This window comes from Cervus elaphus, chromosome 25 (assembly GCF_910594005.1).
Source record: "Cervus elaphus chromosome 25, mCerEla1.1, whole genome shotgun sequence".
NCBI lineage: Eukaryota > Metazoa > Chordata > Mammalia > Artiodactyla > Cervidae > Cervus > Cervus elaphus.
Genome location: NC_057839.1, coordinates 10,170,493 through 10,190,844, shown reverse-complemented (window position 1 = coordinate 10,190,844; position 20,352 = coordinate 10,170,493). Strand labels below are relative to the sequence as shown.

Below are 20,352 nucleotides of genomic sequence, written 5' to 3'. Positions count from 1 at the left end.
TCATGAAGATCTTTTTTGTAGAGTTCTTCTGTATATTCTTGCCACCTCTTCTTAATATCTTCTGCTTCTGTTAGGTCCATACCATTTCTGTCCTTTATTGAGCCAATTTTTGCATGAAATATTCCCTTGGTATCTCTAATTTTCTTGAAGCGATCTCTAGTCTTTCCCATTCTGTTGTTTTCCTCTATTTCTTTGCATTGATCACTGAGGAAGGCTTTCTTATCTCTCCTGGCTATTCTTTGGAACTCTGCATTCAAATGGGAATATCTTTCCTTACAGTGATTTGTCACTCATTAATCAGTGTTTACCTCTAACTTTTCCCTTAAGAAAGTCTCCCTTAACTATAAAACTCATCTTAATAAGTGCAAACACATCAGGTATTCCATATTTTTGAATCAATGACCCAGAGTTTTCTGACCTACTACAACCTAGATTAGTAAATCTCTAGGAAAGTGCTGTCCAAAAGAACTTTCTGCAATGATGGAAATTTCTATATCTCTTCTCTTCAGTGTAGTAGCCACATGCAGTTATGGGACACTTACACTGTGGCTAGTAGGACTGAGAAACAATTTTCAATTTTATTTCATCTTAACTAATTTCCATTTAAACAGTTACATAAAGCTAATGGCTACCAATCGGGACAGAGAAGCCCCAGAATGATCAGAGTTGTGATTTGGGGATATTTCTCACCTTAATTTCCTAATCTCTTTCTTGATTTTCTTCCTTATTTTAACAGAGCATAAATTCTAGGTTCCTGAAAAACGATGCATGAGAGATTAAAAAAAATTTTTTTTAAATTAACTATGTAGAAATTTCCTTCTCTCTCATACTTCATTTATAATCTGGGTATAGAATTACATTGAAAATCACTTTCTCCCAATATCTTAAAGGCATTATTCCACTTAAAAGAGTATTCAGTGTTGCTACTGAAAAATCTAAATCATTCTGATTCTTGATCCTATGTAGTATAAATCCCTCTCTTTGCAGAGTCTCACAAAATCTTTTTTCTATCCAAGATGTTCTGAAATTTCACAATAATCTACCTTCAGTATGGGTCTATTTTAATTCACTGTGATGGCTGCTCAAAGGGCCTTTTTAACTTGGATATGCATGTTCTATAATCCTGAGATGTTTTCTTGAACTACTTCATTGGTGATTTCCTCCCCTCAAGTTCCGCTGTTTTCTCCTTCTGAAACATCTATTATTCAGACCGTTCTCCTAATTTTATCTTTTCTTCCTTTTGTATTTTCCTTCATTAAGGAGTTTTTGCTGTTTTTGTTGCTATGCTTGCTCGCCTTTATAATCAACATCGATTTTATCTTCCTTATGTTGTGCTCTATGGACACTCTTTTATTTTTTTAAGTAAACTATTTACTTCTGGCTGCACTGGGGCTGTGTGCTGAGCACAGGAAAGGCTGTGGTGAGCGGGGCTCCTCTTCGTTGCTGCGCACTGGCTTCTCACTGTGCCAGCTCCTCTTGTTGCAGAGCACACTCTAGGCACACGGGGCTTCAGCAGCTGCAGCTCACTGACAGCAATTGAGGGTCTCGAGCCTAGTTACTCCAAGGCATGTGGAATCTTCCCGGACCACGATCTCTTAATTAACATGGTATTGCTCTACGTAAATTATTGCTCTACATAAATTTACTGTTTCCTTTTTTTTTTTTGGCCATAAGGCATGTGGGATCTTAGTCCCCTGACCAGATATTGAATCCATGTCCCCTGCACTGGCAGGCAAATTCTTATCCACTGTACCAGCAGGAAAGCCTTGGGCATTTTTTTTTTTTTAATAGATATTGTTCTCATTCCATAAATGTAATAACTACTTTTACATTCAAAAAATATTAAGAGTTGTTCTGTTTTTGCATTATCTGTCTCTTCCAAACTGGTTTTATTCTGTTTTTGTTTTGATCTTCATCTTTCATATTAATGACTTATGCTAACTAAGCTATTTGTTCATAGTTAAGAATGGGACATTAAGAAGTTGACTAGTGTACATGGTGGGGGCTGCTGACAATGAGTTGGGACCCTTCCCAGAGGAACTATTTAAACTGGCACTTTTAGAATATTTTTTTGTCTTGGACAAGTCAAATTCCTCAAAGGAAACTTTTTTGTTCATGTAACCATTAAATAATTTTGAAATACATTAACATGTATTCATACATCTTCGGTAACATCTAAAATTTCCATCATAAGTTTCAATTATAAAAACTGTAATTTTTAGTAAGACATCCCTGGTGGCTCAGATGGTAAAGCATCTGCCTACAATGCGGGAGACCCGGGTTTGATCCCTGGGTCGGGAAGATCCTCTGGAGAAGGAAGTGGCAACCCACTCCTGTACTCTTGCCTGTAAAATCCCACAGACAGAAGAGCCTGGTAGGCTACAGTCCATAGGCTCGCAGAGTCGGACACAACTGAGCAACTTCACTTTTAACAACTATTTATCTTAAAAATAATTTCAGACTTAGCAAAAAGTTTCAAAAATACGCAGTTCCCACACACCCTTCATCCAAATGCTCCTAATGTTAACATCTTACATAGCCAGAATACTATTATCAAAACCCAGGACATCAAAACTGATAAAAGACTATCAGTGAAACTGCAGACCTTATTCAACTTCTAATCCAATCCAAGATTCCATGTGGTATTTAAGTTTCATGTCTCCCAAACTCTGGTCTTGACACTTCCTCCACCCTTCCTTGTCTTTCATCTTGATACTTTTGGAGGTTACTGATCAGTTACTTTGTAAAATAACCTCCAATTTGGCTTTATAAATAGGAAAAGGAGTACTCAAGACTGTATATTGTCACCCTGCTTGTTTAACTTATATGCAGAGTACATCATGAGAAACGCTGGGCTGGAAGAAGCACAAGCTGGAATCAAGATTGCCAGGAGAAATGTCAATAACCTCAGATATGCAGATGACACCACCCTTATGGCAGAAAGTGACGAGAAACTAAAAAGCCTCTTGATGAAAGTGAAAGAGGAGAGTGAAAAAGTTGGCTTAAAGCTCAACATTCAGAAAACTAAGATCATGGCATCTGATCCCATCACTTCATGGGAAATAGATAGGGAAACAGTGGAAGCAGTGTCAGACTTTATTTTTTTGGGCTCCAAAATCACTGCAGATGGTGACTGCAGCCATGAAATTAAAAGACGCTTACTCCTTGGAAGGAAAGTTATGACCAACCTAGATAGCATATTAAAAAGCAGAGACGTTACTTTGCCAGCAAAGGTCCGTCTAGTCAAGGCTATGGTTTTTCCAGTGGTCATGAATGGATGTGAGTTGGACTGTGTAGAAAGCTGAGTGCCGAAGAATTGATGCTTTTGAACTGTGGTGTTGGAGAGGACCCTTGAGAGTCCCCTGGACTGCAAGGAGATCCAACCAGTCCATCCTGAAGGAGATAAGTCCTGAGTGTTCATTGGAAGGACTGATGCTGAAGCTGAAACTCCAGTACTTTGGCCATCTGATGCGAAGAAGTGACTCATTTGGAAAGACCCTGATGCTGGGAGGGACTGGGGGGCAGGAGGAGAAGGGGACGACAGAAGATGAGATGGTTGGATGGCGTCACCGACTCGATAGACATGAGTTTGAATAAACTCCGGGAGTTGGTGATGGACGGGGAGGCCTGGTGTGTTGCAATTCATGGGGTCGCAAAGAGTCGGACACGACTGAGCAACTGAACTGAATTGAACTGAATGTTTTCTCATGATAAAATTGAGATTATGCATTTTGGTGAAAAATAGTACAGAAAAGATGTGATATCCTTCTCAGTATATAATACTGGGGTCTCTAATAGTGATGTGTTTTATTCTTGGTAATGTTAACCAGAATCTATTAATTAACATGGTGTCTGCCAGGACTCTCTATATAAATTTACTATGTTTCCTATTTGTTTTTTGGCCTTAGGACATGTGGGGGGATCTCAGTTCCCTGACCAGGTATTATTGAAGCCACGTCCCCTGTAATGAGTGTGGAGTCTTAACCACTGGACTGCCAGGGAAGTCGCCCCATCCCTTCTCAAACAATATTGATTAAAGAAAAAAACTTTATCACTACTCTTTTAAATGTATCAAATGGACCCTAAAGACTATTATCAATTTGATTTGATAACTGTCATCATACACTGAACAAACTGTTCCTTACTACTGAACTAACCATTAACAGTAAAAATTTACATCGTTCCTCCCCATCCTGCCTTTTATTTATTCTACACACCGTTATCTTGATGTAATATATTTTAATGTTTGGGTTATATGTTGATTATCTAATCATTCTTCTCTGTAAATACATTATCTGTATATAAATTTTTTTAATATAAATTTTTAAAATTCCTTGCAATCATAAGGTTCTAAGTACCAATTCAAAAGTAACTCTGAGTTTTCATTATAATTAATATTAGTATATGACAGATCAAAACACAAGTATATTATACATTTGGAAAACTATTCAGCAAAAAAAAAATTTTACTGAAAATCTCTCTCTTAATTAAATATATAGAGCTTACCTTTTTCTTTTCAGTTTATGAGACCATGAACAAATATTATTTACTATCAAAATGCAACAAGTATTAATCCTGTTTCTTTTATTTTTATAGATAAAAATGCTTAATAACCATAGGAGGGACCAGAAAATCTTATTACAATGATGTTATGCAACTCTGCAAGCTCCCTTTAGAGTTATGTATCAGATATTATACAGTGATCTACTGTTAAAAGTTATTTTTAATGATCTGACATCTACCTAACCCAAAACTATAAATCCCTCATAATAATTTATTTTAGGCCCCCCAAAATTATATATTTTCTTGAACTTCATTTCCTGTAATTAGATTTGACCTCATAAACAAAGTCTCCTCTTATATATCAAGATAATTTTTATGTTCCTACTAATAACCCTATATACTGATTTGCTATTTAAAAAACCATAAATAATCACAGACTTTTCTTCACCTACAAATGTATTTAACAAAGACTTTACCTTTTTGCTGCTGGTACAGTTTTTTCTGATACGTATCAATACATTAAGAACAGCTCTATCACAAAGTGTTTCAGTATTTGTCCCACGCAATTTTTTAAAATCATTTTACATTTGGGTTTCCTTTGTAGAAAACTACTTCCAGACTGAATTAGATGGTTAAGGGTTCAAAGGCTAGCATAATCACATCTAAGTCCACTGTTCTCTGGCTGATGAGAGCCAGAGCTTAGAGTGGAAAAAGACAAAGCAACAGGCCTGCAGTTAGCAGGGAAGAATGGAAGGTGCTAAGAGGGGCAGACAAGTAGTACTTGGAAGCTGGAGCGTATAAAACTGAGTTAAATACCAGAGAAAGGAAACAAAAGCCAGGCCCCAAAGCAGAGGAGGAGCCCCAAACACACATCAACGAGGGACCAACGCCTGCAATCAAGTACCGATCAGAAGTACTGAGAGGGGAATGCTGCGCCCTGTTCTGTGTGTCTTTCATCTACAGATGCTCTAAATGGAGAAGCATAAACTCTTCTGTACTTCAAATGTCTATAAGCTAGTTTCAAGTAGGAAACCCTGCTATAGCTAGTGTGGCAGCAACAAGCCTCTAATCCCCACAGGAATTACCTTGTATAAAATAAAGCATATAGTGAACCAGACTCCAGCCCCAAATATACGAGACCATTTTAAACCAATTAAGTGATATCTTTATGCAATGCAGCACTAGGCTTCCACTAAACAAACATCATTATTCTGCCTCTAAACGATGGTATCTTTCTAGAGTTACATAATTACTGGTTCTGCTTCAAATTTCTACAATAAAACAGCATACTAACGGAGACTTATTTACTATACCAAACCATTTAAAACTATAGATCACAGTTTTATTTATTCTTGAGAAAAAGTGACCTCCCTTTTGTTGACTATGTATACTTATTCTCATCATAAATGTCCACTAATTGTATGATTAAGGTTATTAGTCACAATTGTCCTTCAAGTCAGCAGGGAATTTGGTAAGATCTTTAGAGGGCATTTAATCACAAGAGCTAAATTTGGCAAGTCTGAAATATAAAAAAGATAGAAAAATAATGTGAGTGTTCTCTGTGAATGGTCTTTTGGCGGAGGCGCAGAACAAGGCTGCTTTTGCTACTTGGTGGTTGTCAGGTGTGGAATATGTATGCACATGGACTAAGCAGGTTTGATTTTTCTGGCTCCAGTAGCTCTAGGGAACCAAAAGAACAGGAGAACACATACAGCAAGATGAAGCTGCTCTAGTCTTTCAGGAACAGGGTGTAGTTGGGTCCTGGGATCAGAAATCCAAACTTGACTAGATTAATGATGTCAAAGCTGCTTGGATTCGCTAAATATATTAAAGCACTTTGTTTTTCATGGTAATTAGCAAAGCTGCCTTTAATCTGTCAGGCCGAATCAGCTAAAACTAGAAGAGAAAGGCTATGCATCTGGTCCACAGGTAGAAAGGGGCTTTGAAAAAAGTCAGTAACAGTGACAACAATAGGAATCGAAGTAGAACAAGGACCTTTAAATAAAGGGAAGGAAATGAGAGGGAAAGAAGACAAATTTGAGCCTCAATATACAACTTTCATCACATACGTGGCAAAATTTTCCTGTCAAATGTTTAATCTTTTTTTCAAGACTTTTCCTAACAATCCTCACTTACATAGAATAAAAGCACTCACAAGAAATACTGAATAAAATCATTTCAATTTGTACTTTAGATACTAATTTAAAAGGGACATTGATATAGGTGGGGTCCAGAAAGTGAGTTTACATAATACATATTTTAAATAACTTTTAAAGACTCACCTGTAGGCTTAACTGAATAAAACCCAATGGCCTCTCCTTTCTTCCACAGAATCTTAGCATAATCAGTACTGCTATGACACAGGAATGGGATCTCATTTCTCTCCATTTCCTGCTTTCTATAAATAATTCGATTCAGAACATATAGAACCACTCTCTCCCCAAGAGTTCTCACCTACAAAGAGAGTCAGACACCAGGCACAAGTTATAATATGCATCAACTGAGAGATGCAATTTACCTGACTCCCTGCTTCCATCTCGTACTGACATTCAAAGCATTTTGAATACATTCAAAATGACTTGTAAACCATTTTATTATCACAAAGATGAGACCAAGTCATTCACACCAATAACAATCCATTTCTATGGATACAAGTTATGCATGAAATAATGCCTCTCAGCAAAATTCTAAAATAGGCAAGCAGGTTTCCAATATACCAACGCCCAGCATCTCCACTTCAGCAGTCAGCGTTCTCTTCTGGCTTCCAACTGCCCAGATCCCAGGTCTCCCCAAACTCTAACTGCAGTCCCCAACATCTCTAGTGCCTCAGCTCGTTCCACCCATTCCAGCCTACACAATTAAAAAAAAAAAGTAAATAAAATAAAAGGGACAAAAGCTTAGTGTTACTCTGAAGACTTTGAAAACAATCATCTCATTTGATGAGGAAAGCCCATAATTATGCCCTTGGGAAAGGCATCTGTCTCATCTTTTCCAGGTAAAATGGTCATTTGACAGTCATGTGTTTGTCATGCAACTCTCGGGAATACCTGTCTCCCCTCAGACACACACACACACACACACACGCCTCCACCAGATCAGATGGGCGATGACAGTGGCACCAGGGCGGTCTGATGAAAACAAAACTTGGGTCAATCACAGAATGGAAACAGAACCTCACTCCTACAGGGAGGGCTCCAGTCACTGGGACCCCTTCATCAACTGCCCGACACTGAACAGTGGGGTCTTCCCCACAGATATCTGTCACTGCTAAAAACAAGAGTCTAGCCATGAAATCTACACGCCCGCTCCAACTTTCCTTAAAGAAAAACAAGAATGTCTAATTAGGGGAAGGGAGAGAAAAAAGTATTAGGCACACACACACTACTACCAAAAACCTCCCTGGAAAGAGATTTCCAATACCAAACACCACATGAAATGACTATGCTCACCAGCTTACAAGGTAACCCATGCCTTCCGTGAACAGCTCTGACCAGCATGAAATTCCTCTTCACATTGACCTGAAATCTCTTTTCCAAAAACTATACTTTGCTTGATATTCTGGACCACAGAGTCTACAAATATTTGAAAACAGCCCTTATATTCTCCTAAATTTCCTATCAAAGCTGAATGTAGAAAAAGACTCATCTAATATGATTTTGGGTACTCCTGCCATTCCAGTCTTTTCCCTTGAAATGGCTTCAGATCCCTAATGTCTCTCTGCATGTCAGCAGATGCAGCTACTACAGATATAAACTGAAGATATTGATAAGATAATGGGGCTTTTCTGTATAAACTTAGGGTTTTTATCAGCTTTCTTTCTTTCCTTGACTTTACTTCTAATTAACTAAAGCCCAATGTTTTTCATATGTGCTACTGTTTTAGTTTGATCTTCATGGTGTACAGTTAATTTTTTGAACCCATAGATATTATTTTACCTTTTTCACTAGTTTATTTTCATGTTAGATCCTTCTCTTTTGTTTCTTAATTCTGCCTTTACAGATGAGTTCTCTCTTCCAGCACTGTGGCATGAAGAACTGATAAGCATGCCAACTATGTCATCTTCTAAGTAACTGATAAAATGATGACTGGGACAGAAAAAAGACTAAGTTTTACAGTATGCTACTGAGGACCTCCTTTCCACTACACTGTTTGGAACACTGAATGGACCACCCAAAATGGCCCTACTGATAAGCAAGTTTCCTGGATAGTCTCTCCTAGAGACAGAGAACCTAAGCAACCACACAGAGAGAATAAGCTTTTTCCCACCCAAAAGGAAAAATCAGAACCTGAAGGTGATGTGGGTAACTACAGATCAATTAAACCACAGGTTCTCATTCCTCCTCCCTCAATACTCAGACCCTCACATTAAAATCAAGGAAGCCCAATCTAAGTGCCAGTTTCACCGTTAACAATGGAACAATGAAAGGGTTTACTATCACCAGGAACACTAAAATGGAGAATAGCCCAGTAACTTCAAAAACTATCACTGTTTATGGGAAACACATTGTGAAATGGTCTCTTAAGAAACACTTTTAAAACGACAGGGTCTTGTTACCTGCTTAAGCCCCTCTCTAGAAGGGACAGATGTTTTCACAATATCATCAATAGCCCACCACTGATCAGCAAGGTAAAGTGCCACAGCTAAAAGAGAATAAATGATGGTTAACATCGAAGTCTTAAAGTACACGATATTACTATTTTGTAGGCTTTTAACGATACTCTTAAATATACCCATACTTTATAATACAGTGTGGCAGCCCCATTTATACTATCTTATTGTATTTCGCTCACTAAATATTTAACAGAGAAATTTTATTTTCCTAAATTTACAGTTTGAAATAAGTTTTTTTTTTCTTCAAAATCCCTTCATGTAGCTATCTTTTATTAAATTTCTAATTGTTTGGGAGAAAAAATTCCTCAATTTATAAAGATTAAGCAAAACAGAGACCTGTGAGTGAGTCCTCAGGTGCAAAAAGAGCAAGAACTTTCTGGGTCTGATCTCCACCATAGAGAGGTACAAAGCCTACATTTGACAGGCTAATAGGAATCTGAAATGACAATTGATTAAACATTAGTGAAGAGTGGGTAAAAAAATATCAAAAACACCATGTTTCTACCAAAATTTTAAACATACATTAACACTAACTGTAGTTTCTTCTCACAGAGGATATTTCTAGTCTCCAGAGAAGAAAAGAAAAAAAAAGAAAAAAACCACATGAGATAGGCTTTACTTTTGCAGGAATTTTGTGAACTTGGGAGAAAAATTAAGTATTTCAATAAGTATCACTGTGCTGTAGCTATGCATCTGAATAAAAACAAAAGCATGATATGCTCTATAAAATGATTTTAAAATTTTATCATCTGTTATTTAGGTCACTTGAGGGAAAATTTTCATTTTCTAGTAAAAGACACTAGGGTATTTTTCCCCTGAGATATATACAATACTTTAAATCTTTCTGCCTTTAACGAATTAAAGTTGTTCAGTCTTGTCTGACTCTTTGTGACCCCATGGACTGTAGACTGCCAGGCTTCTGTGTCCATGGAATTCTCCAGGCAAGAATACTGGAGTGGGTATTCCCTTCTCCAGAGGATATTCCCAACCCAGGGATCGAACCCGGGTCTCTGGCATTGCAGTCAGATTCTTCACAGTCTGGAACGCTAATTCCCTATTTACACGTAATATTGCCATTCAAAGAACTGTAAAATACTGATGTTGGAAGAAGCTGAGAATTCGTTAAATAAACATCATTTGCCAAAAGAAAAACCTGAGGCCTAAACAGGTTAGAGAATTTGCCTGTCATCAAATTCACACTAGAATTCTAATAATTTTATGTCTAATGATCTATCAAAATATATTCAGAAATTTTTAATATTTTGGGAAAAGAAAGGCTTGTGACACAAAAAAGTGTAATGTAGTGTTTTGCTGATTTTTTTTCTTTCGTTTTTTAATTAACTTTCTTTTGCTGATTTTTATTCAATATTTATCCGTTTTACTGAAAAGTCTTCTGGTAAAATTTTCAAAGGTGATTAGTTAACACTTTAAAAGATAATAAAAGGATACTGACTTCATTATAAACTCAGTGGAAAAGATTGGTAAAAATCACAGCAGGATGCCTTACCGTAATATTGAGAAGAGAAAAACATTCGGGATTTTCAGGGTCCCCACACCTCAGATCTGACATGTAATCTTCAGCAGAATTTTCCAGTTCCTCATGACTGCAATTATCCAACATATCCACAGGGAATGCCATCCTCTTTAACAAACAACATGGGACAAAATGTTTCAGAGTATGAAATACTGTTTTCAAAAAAAAAAAGCAATGCTATCTTCCTGTACTGAGAACACTTTCTCTGTAATAGCACAGCATTTTATTGTAGAGAGACTTCTTTTTTTACTACGCCAAGAAAGACTACAACTTGAGCCTGCTGATTTAAATGTATGTCAAAAAGAAAACTTAAACACTCATATTAAAAACAAGCAATGAAATAAGAATTAATGCCCATGCACCTTTGGTCAATTAATTTATGACAAAGGAGATAAGAATATACAATGGACAAAAGACAGTCTCTTCAATAAGCAGTGCTGGAAAAACTGGACAACTATATGCAAAAGAATGAAAGGACATTTTTCTTACACCATTTAAAACATTTTCTTATACCATTTACAAAAATAAACTCCAAATGGATTAAAGCCCTAAACTTAAGACCAGAAACCATAACAGTCCTAGAAGAAAACATACAGAGAATACGCTTTGACATACAGCACAGCAATACTTTTCTGGATTTGTCTACGAGCGCAAAGGAAACAAAAGCAAAAATAAACAAATGGTACCTAATTAAACTGAAAAGCTTTTTCACAGCAAAGGAAATCATCAATAAAATAAAGAAACAACCTACTGAATAGGAGGAAATATTCGCAAATGATATGACCAATAAGGAATTAATATCCAAAATATATGAACAGCTCATACAACTCTATGTCAAAAAACAAACCAGTTAAAATACAAGCAGCAGACCTGAATAGGCATTTTTCCAAAGAAGTCATACATACAGATGGACAACAGGCACAGGAAAACATGCTCAATATCGCTAACCATCAAAGAAATGCAAGTCAAAACCACAACAATATATTATCTCACATCTGTAAGAATGGCCATCATCAGAAAGAACATGAATAACAAATGTGAGAGGTGTGGAGAAAAGGGAACCCTCCTACACTGTTGGCGGGAGTGTAAAATGGTACAGCCACTGCGGAAAACAATACGGAGGATCTTAAAAAGCTAGAAGGAGGAATTCCTGGTGGTCCAAAGGTTAGGACACAGCACTTTCACTGTGCTGGGCCTGGGTTCAGTCTCTGGTTGGGGAACTGAGATCCTGCAAGCGAATACCTGGATATATACCTGAAGAAAACAAAAATAGTAATTCAAAAAGATACATGCCGCCCAATATTCATAGCAGCACTATTTACAATAGCTAAGATACAGAAGTAACCTGTTTCCATAAACAGATGAATGGATTAAGAAGATCAGATCTTTTTTTAACGTGGTGTGTATATATATATATAACGGAATACTACTCAGTCATTAAAAAAAGAATGAAATTTTTTCTTTTAAAGAATAACATGGATGGACCTAGAAGGTAATATGCTTACTGAATTAAGTCAGAGAAAGACAAATATTACATGTTATTAGTTATATGTGGAACCTAAAAAATAAAACAAAAAAATGAATATAGCAAAACAAATTCACGGATACAGAGAACACGCTGGTGTTTACCAATGGGAAGAAGCAGAAAGGGGCAAGTTGGGGAATTAAGGAGTACAGATGATCATGCATCAAACAAAATACAAGGGTACACTGTTCCTACAGGGAAATGTATGATTAGTTTATAATAACTTCAAATTGCATGTGTGTCTGTGTGCGTGTGCACGCATGCACACACACACTCAGTCATGTCCTACTTTTTGACCCCATGGACTGTAGCCCACCAGGCTTCTCTATGGAATTTTCCATGCAAGAATACTAGAGTGGATTGCCATGCCCTCCTCCAGAGGATCTGCCCGACCCAGAGATTGAACCCGAGTCTCTTGCATCTCCTGCACTGGCAGGTATATTCTTTACCACCGTATCATAAATGGAATATAACCTATAAAAACACTGAATCGCTGTTTTACACATCCGAAACTAATACTGTAAATCCACTATACTTCATTTTTAAAAAATGAATAATTCCTTAAATGATAAAACTAAATATTTACAAGGTATAGGATATTAACACATATGCATACAAACAAATCATCATATACCTCTCAACATAAGAATTGCTATAAAAGGACACAGGAACTTTTCAGAATCACAGAAACATTTACAAATAAGTTTTGGTGATGGTTGAACAACCTTATAAATTTACTTTTTAAAAAAATCTCTGAAGTACAGCTGTAACGGGTAAATGTTGTTCAGTCACTCAGTTGTTTCTGACTCTTTGCAACCCCACGGACCGCAGCACGCCAGGCTTCCCTGTCCTTCACTATCTCTCGGAGTTTGCTCAAACTCATGTCCATCAAGTTGATAATGTCATCCAACCATCTCACCCTCTGTCGCCCCCTTCTCCTCCTTTTGCCTTCAATCTTTTCCAGCATCAGGGTCTTTTCCAATGTGTCAGCTCTTCACATCAGGTGGCCAAAGTACTGAAGCTTCAGCATCAATCCTTCCAATGAATATTCAGGGTTGATTTCCTTTAGGATTGACTGGTTTGATCTCCTTGCAGTCCAAGGGACTCTCAAGAGTCTTCTCCAACACCACAGTTCAAAAGCATCAAGTCTTCCGTGCTCAGCCTTCTTTATGGTCTAACTCACACATCTGCACATTACTACTGGGAAAACCATAGCTTTGACTTTACAGATCTTTGTCAAAGCAATGTCTCCACTTTTTAATACACTGTTTACGTTTGTCATGGCTTTTCTTCCAAGGAGCAAGTGTCTTTTAATTTCACGGCTGCAGTCACCATCCGCAGTGATTTTGGAGCCCAAGAAAATAAAATCTGTCACTGTTTCCATTTTTTCTACATCTATTTGCCATGAAGTAATGGGATCAGATGCCATGATCTTAGTTTTTCTGAATGCTGAGTTTTAAGGCAGCTTTTTCATCCTCCTGTCACCTTCATCAAGAGGTTCTTTAGTTCCTCTTCACTTTCTGCCATAAGGGTGGTGTCATTTGCATATCTGAAATTATTGGTATTTCTCCCAGCAATCTTGATTCCAGCTGTGCTTTATCCAGCCTGGCATTTCGCATGACATACTCTGCACAGAAGCTAAATAAGCAGGGTGACAACATACAGACTTGATGTACTCCTTTCCCAACGTGGAACCAGTCCGTTGTTCCATGTGTAGTTCTAACTGTTGCTTCTTGACCTGCATACAGGTTTCTCAGAAGGCAGCTAAGGTGGTCTGGTATTCCCATCTCTTTAAGAATTTACAGTCTGTAAACTGTATCTCTCATGAATCCTTTTTTAAGCTGTTAAAAAAGGAAGCCAACAACCTAGAGGGGGTGGGGGGGGACACTAAGGATTTTTCACTAAAGTCAAGAAAAATAAGGACTTACCTAATAAATAATATTATATAGGTACTTGCTAATGCAATTAGTTGAGAAAATTAAGACTTCCCTAGTGGTCCAGTGGTTAAGAATCCACCTGCCAATGCAGAAACAAGAGGTTCAATCCCTGGTCCAGGATGATTCCACATGCGGTGGGACAACTAAGCCCACATGCTGCAAGTACTGAGTCTGAGCTCTAGAGCCCATGAGCCACAGCTACTAAGATCCACACACCCTGGAGCCCACGCTCCACAACAAGAGAAGCCACTGCAATGAGAATCCCAAGCACAGCAACTAGAGAGGAGCCCCCACTCGCCACAACTAGAGAAAGCTCACACACAGTGACAAAGACCCAGAACAGCCAATAGATAATTAATTAACTAAAAAATTTAAAGAAAAAGGCAATTAGAGGCATAACAATTGGGGACAGGTGCATGGGTTAGGGGGAAAAGGAGACTATCTCTACCCCAATTTGCAAATAATACATTTAACTGAAAAACCAAAAAAACAAAAACAAAAATCAATGGAAAAATTATTTCAAACAATTAAGAAAATGTAGTAAAATGGTAAGATATAAAATTACATAGAGAAATCAAGCCCTCATATATATAATAATAACCAGTAAGAAGAAACAATAAATGGAAAGTCCAGGACTTTTTAATAGGTAGTACTGTTTCACTGGTCTTACAATATACTGAAATGAGAAATTAATTTTGCCCATTAAAAAAATATTTATTTATTTGACTGTGCTGGGTCTTAGCTGCAGCATGTGGGATCTAGTTCCCTGGCGAGGGATTGAACCCTGGGCCCTTCATGGGAACTCAAGAGTCTTAGCCATTGAAGTCCCCCAAATTTTTTTTTTAATCTAGGGGAAAAGTCACTGAAAAAATAAGTTACTTTTCTTTAAAGTGACCTTCAAATCTATTTTAATACAACAAAAGCATCATTAGATAAGGAACTGAATATCTAATAGAAATATGAGATAAACACAAAAAAGACATATACTGTTATACATACAATTAAACATATTTTTCTGAATTCTGAAGATATGTTAATGAGAGGAAGTTCTTTTTTTTTTTAACCATAATCTGAAATACTGGTCCTAAGAACTTTAAAACCTGATGTACATATGACTGGGACCTTAATTTGTAAATATATATACAATTTTTAAAATTAAGCTGACTTTTTTTAATTTTTAAAAATCAAAACCTAGAAATAGAACACTTAAATTCAACCCATCTGCTAGTAAATGTCTAAATAAAAAGAGAAAGTAAGAAAAACTTGTGACATTATTTATGAAAGCGATACCATAGGACTTCCAGACAGCTTGTGAAAAGGAGGAAAATAAAAACCAAATTTCAAGAGAACCAAAAAATAAAAAAAACAAGAGAACCATCAGGAGCTTATCTAAATAAGATGTTATAGTTAGAAAGGGATCCTAAAATAAAACAGTAGCTCTACATTGAAGGAAGCTTATTTGTTAGTTTGGCAAATATCTGTATCTCTATCAAAGTCAATATGAAAAAGCAATCTAAGCAAATACAACATTATGTTCTATAGTCAAACCATCAACTATAATGAAGAAACATGGGACTTCCCTAGTGGTCCAATGGTTAAGACTCCACACTCCCAATGCACGGGGCCCAGGTTCAACCCCTGGTCAGGGAACTAGATCCCACATGCTCCAATTAAGACTCGATGCAGCCAAACAAAAATATTTTTTTCCTTACAAAAACTAAAAACATGAGTGAAAGAAAACATGAGTCAACAGCAAGTGGAAGAAGCACAAGGAGGACACTAGTTAAAAGAACATTAGTACAGTAACTGTTTTTGCTTTCCTATAGACAAAATCCCAACTTTGTACCCAAGTAAAACATTCAAAGGCACTTAATATGCTACAGAAGTTCAAGAAAGAATAAAAGTATTCCTGGGACTTCCCCTGGAGGTCCAGTGGCTAAGACTCCATGCTACAACCACAGGGGGAGGCAGGTTAGATCCCTGGTCAGGAGAACTAAGATCCCACATGCCAAGGTCAATTAAAAAAAGTATTCCTCTTAAGCCAACTCAAAAGACTCTCTAAAATATTAACTACCAAAACATGGCATGAATGAAACATTTAAAATTTTTATTTCCTAAGAATAACCATGATGTAAAGGATAAAATATAAATTAATGTTTGAAGCTTACTTTAAAAAAAAAACACTTATTCATCCTAAACTATAAAGCCTATGAAATTCTTAGCTTGATACATGAGATTATACTTTTTCCTAATCAGCATTCAAATTTCTATAACTTAAACATTCACCTGAATATCAATTAAAAACGTCTCCTAAATCTCCAGTAGTATGTAAGAACACTTTTGCTTACCATTCAGAAGACACCGTTACAGATCAAAGGCAAGCAGAACATGACTAGTTGTAAAAAGAGAAGTTTGTTATCCTTTATTCTTAAGCCTTTTTAAACTGAGATTTTTAAATACAAAAAATAACGTCTTCTGGGTTTATCTGTATTTTTAGTTAAGGATTTTAATAAAAACACAAAATGAAACGATTCTGTTTTCCTGAAATTCAATCATGTAAATACTCTGAAATTTGCATAATGAGCATTACCAGAGGGAAAAAATATGGTTAGAAGGGTTGTGATTTCCTTTCTTTTTTAATAACTGACTTTTATTAAGTGCCAGAATGTGTCAGAACTGTGCTAAAAGAATGCCAAACAATCTCATTCAAGCCTTGAGGCAAAGATACGTGGTGGACCCAATTAATATTCTTATTTTATAGGAAAGTAAACCACCTTGCAGATGTTAATCATTTCCCCAGAGTCACAAAGAGAGAGTAGGTGGCAAATCTCAGATCCAGGCATGGACCTGACACCCAAGCCCATCCTCCAGAGTGAGTAAAACACTGGGTTCTGTGTCACATTTATGACTCATTATTTTATAGTGAAAACCTTTAGACTTGGAGCACTAGAAATGTGGCCATTTCCTGATGCATCTGACTTTTTTTTTCATATTGTTCATTTTCCTGGTGGCTCAGATGGTAAAGAGTCTGTCTAATGCAGGAGACCCAGGTTTGATCCCTGGGTTGGGAAGATGCCCTGGAGGAGGAAATGGCAACCCACTCTGGTATTCTTGCCTGGGAAATCCCACGGACGGAGGAGCCTGGTGGGCTACAGTCCATGGGGCTGCAGAGTCAGGCACAACTGAGCAACTAACATTGAAAGGATTTTTTTTTTAATCTTTTTTGGAGATATGAAAGCATGACTGGTGGGTTAGTTGCTAAATCGTGTCTGACTTTTGCAACCCCATGGACTGTAGCCTCCAGGCTCCTCTGTCCATGGGGATTCTCCAGGCAAGAATACTTAAGTGGGTTGCCACTTCCTTCTCCAGGGGGAAGCATGACTAAATGTCCTTAAATCGATCATTTCTGTGGCAACAAAGCAAGTTCAAAATAAATGTATTTCTTCTTCACTATAGAAGAAATTATTTCACTATTTTCTCTCTCATTTCACCTCCAGGGCATCTCCCAACAAACTTAAAAGTTGTTATTTTTGAATATAGTTTAAAAACAACTATAGCATCATAGCTTTTAATATGAAAAAAATTAGAAAATATTTCCCCAATTCCAAAGGCCCAAACATACACCCCTTCTAAAATATTTCTAGGTTTTCAAATCTGTCCTTAAATCCATTACTTTCATTACTGGTCATTCTCAGTGCCAAATTTTATTGGCTAAACAATCACTGATCAGTATTTTAAAAAGATGAAAGAACGAGAAATTATTATAAATCAGTAAGAGCAGCAGGTAACATTTACTGAGAAATGACGACATACCAGACTTTAAAGAGAATGCTGCATGTAACACAGAATGAAGTACTTCTATCAGCCCCATTCTACAGATGAAGAAACCGAGCTTTAGAGATTAAGACACGATCAATGTCACAGCACTAGTGGAGCTAGAATATGAATCCAGGCAAGCAGACATTCCAATGTAATTATTTTTTACTCAATATGCAAAATCAAATATCATACTCTTTGTCACAAGAAACTTACTTCTGTAAAACATCACAACTACACCTTGTTATTAAACATTGTATTCACGTATCACACCAGAAAGAGTACTTGTACTGGAACCCTGTGCCGATGCCCAGGTCAGTTTTGCCACCAGCCAGCTTCGTGGCCCTAGGCAAGTTACTTACCATCTTAAGCCTTCTGTATTCTCATTGGTAACGTGATGCAACTAGATGGGATAATCCTAAGGACCTTTTCACCTCTAAATGTTTGTAATTGTTTATTTTAAAAAATAGCGGTTAGCTTAAGACTGTGTAAATTACTAGCCTTAAGCTGGTTCTGCTAGGTTTAGGGAGACAGAGAAGGTTAGGAAGGTTTTAGAGAGAAATATAGCTTGCTATGAAAAACATCAGTGACTTCTCTGTTTTTGTTGTTTTTAAGCTTCTGTCCAATGTTATATAACTGTAAAGCTGTCAGATCAAATTGTGTCAAGTACTTTATGCTCTGCCCATGAGATGAACCAAAGGCCTAACTAGATTCTACATGAATGAGAAAGCTTAATGTCCCCTTAAGCAAACTAACTCATCAAAAATTTTATGCAGAATGAAGTGTAGAAAGTGTCCAAATTAATTTATAAATTAAGTAAATGGCATGCTCATTAATCCTGGATAACCTGTATAAAAACATAATACACCTCTTACATAAGAATATAAGAGGCCCACCAGCTTTTTTATACCCATCTTTTAATACTTCCATCCCCTTTTCCTGAAAAATTATGTAACTGTTTGCAAGAATGAATGTTCTTTAAGAAAGAAACTATGAGAAAGAGCTAAAAATCAAGTTATTACTGTGATTTCCCCTCCTTTTTAAGGTTAATTACTGGATATCAAATATATTTTTTATTCTATAATATTTTATTATCACTCTGAGGCTATACATTATAATTTCCAAATTATTAAAAATATACCTGAAAATAAGAATCCTCTTTGAAAGTATGTGGAACTTTTTGTACGATTATTTAGTGTTCTCTCTTATTTTCTTTATTTCCTGCATATCAGAACCTTTTTTATTTTTTTAACATATATCCCCTCCCTGACTCCCTCCCATCAAATATATTCTTAAAGCAGGAAAAAATACATATTTTTAACTTGAGTTCCTAAGTTACTTCAAGAGTGTCGCTATTATTGGGGGCTTTAGGAGGAGGAGAAGATCCAAAGAATTATGGAGATTTTAGAGGTGAAAGAGTTCTTAGAAAAAAAATAATTATCTCAACCAGTCCAAGCCTTGATCCTACCTCAGCTGATTGTTTCCCCAAGACCGAAAATAGGTTGGGTATCCAAGTAACATAAAATCTGTGATGGCTCTCAACCTTTTACACAAAAGGCCTGTTTCTGGACCTCATTGTGATTCTCCCTTTGTCCCTTTTCTCCCCACCATCATATCCTTCTCTGACTAACCTAGGTCCTGTATTACATCAGCTCAACTTTTATTCTACTCACCTTTTATCCTTCTAACCTCCTATCCTACATAAGGCCCTAAGTCCAAGATGAGTCTTTCTCCACTCCTTGAACTGAGTTTTTGAGTATGACAAAAATGAAACCACTGAACAGACTGCTACAGTTATCAACACTTAGGTGGGCTCAACAATGCTCAGAAATCCTTTTCTATCCTCTGAGAGAGGAAAAAGATTTGATTACATATAAGTAGTCAAAGTGAAAGTGAAGTCGCTCAGTCATGTCTGACTCTTTGTGACCCCACGGACTGTAATCCATTAGGCTTCTCCATCCATGGGATTTTCCAGGCAATAGTACTTGAGTGGGGTGCCATTTCCTTCTCCAGGTGATCTTCCTGACCCAGGGATCAAACCCCTCATTGTAGACAGATGCTTTATCGTCTGAGCCACCAGGGAAGTCCATATATAGGTAAAGATGCCTATAAATGTATTGGTGATGGGACAGGAAGTTAAATGTGGTTCACAGTAGTAGTAGCGTCAGTAGTGTCTGACTCTTTGTGACCCCATGGACTGCAGCCTACCAGGCTCCTCTGTCCATGGGATTCTCCAGGCAAGAATACTGGAGTGGGTTGCCATTACCTTCTCCAGGGGATCTTATGGACCCAGGGATCAAACCCGGGTCTCCTGTGTTGCAGGCAGATTCTTTACTGTCTGAGCTACAGGAAAGTCCTACAAACGTGGTTTATATTTGTTACCTTTTTTATTTCAAGTAGAGAACAAAAATCAACTTTTGAAGTA

The 20,352-nt window shown here is 37.0% G+C and overlaps 1 protein-coding gene across 8 annotated transcripts in view; it reads right to left on the bottom strand.

Annotated features, from left to right (window-relative positions):
* Nucleotides 1–20,352, bottom strand: part of FAM169A (family with sequence similarity 169 member A) — a 67,066-nt gene that overhangs the window by 36,241 nt on the left and 10,473 nt on the right. For 4 of the 8 annotated variants that reach the window (XM_043887872.1, XM_043887876.1, XM_043887873.1 and 1 more), the window contains exons 2-5: nucleotides 10,623–10,757; nucleotides 9,452–9,551; nucleotides 9,059–9,144; nucleotides 6,786–6,957 (exon numbers count right to left, since the gene is read on the bottom strand). In XM_043887872.1, the coding sequence (XP_043743807.1) occupies nucleotides 6,786–6,957; nucleotides 9,059–9,144; nucleotides 9,452–9,551; nucleotides 10,623–10,754 (490 nt within the window). In that variant the 5' untranslated portion in view covers nucleotides 10,755–10,757. Of the gene's footprint in view, nucleotides 1–6,785; nucleotides 6,958–9,058; nucleotides 9,145–9,451; nucleotides 9,552–10,622; nucleotides 10,758–20,352 lie in introns of those variants that run through there. The other 4 variants (XM_043887878.1, XM_043887877.1, XM_043887880.1 and 1 more) reach the window with 3 other exon arrangements.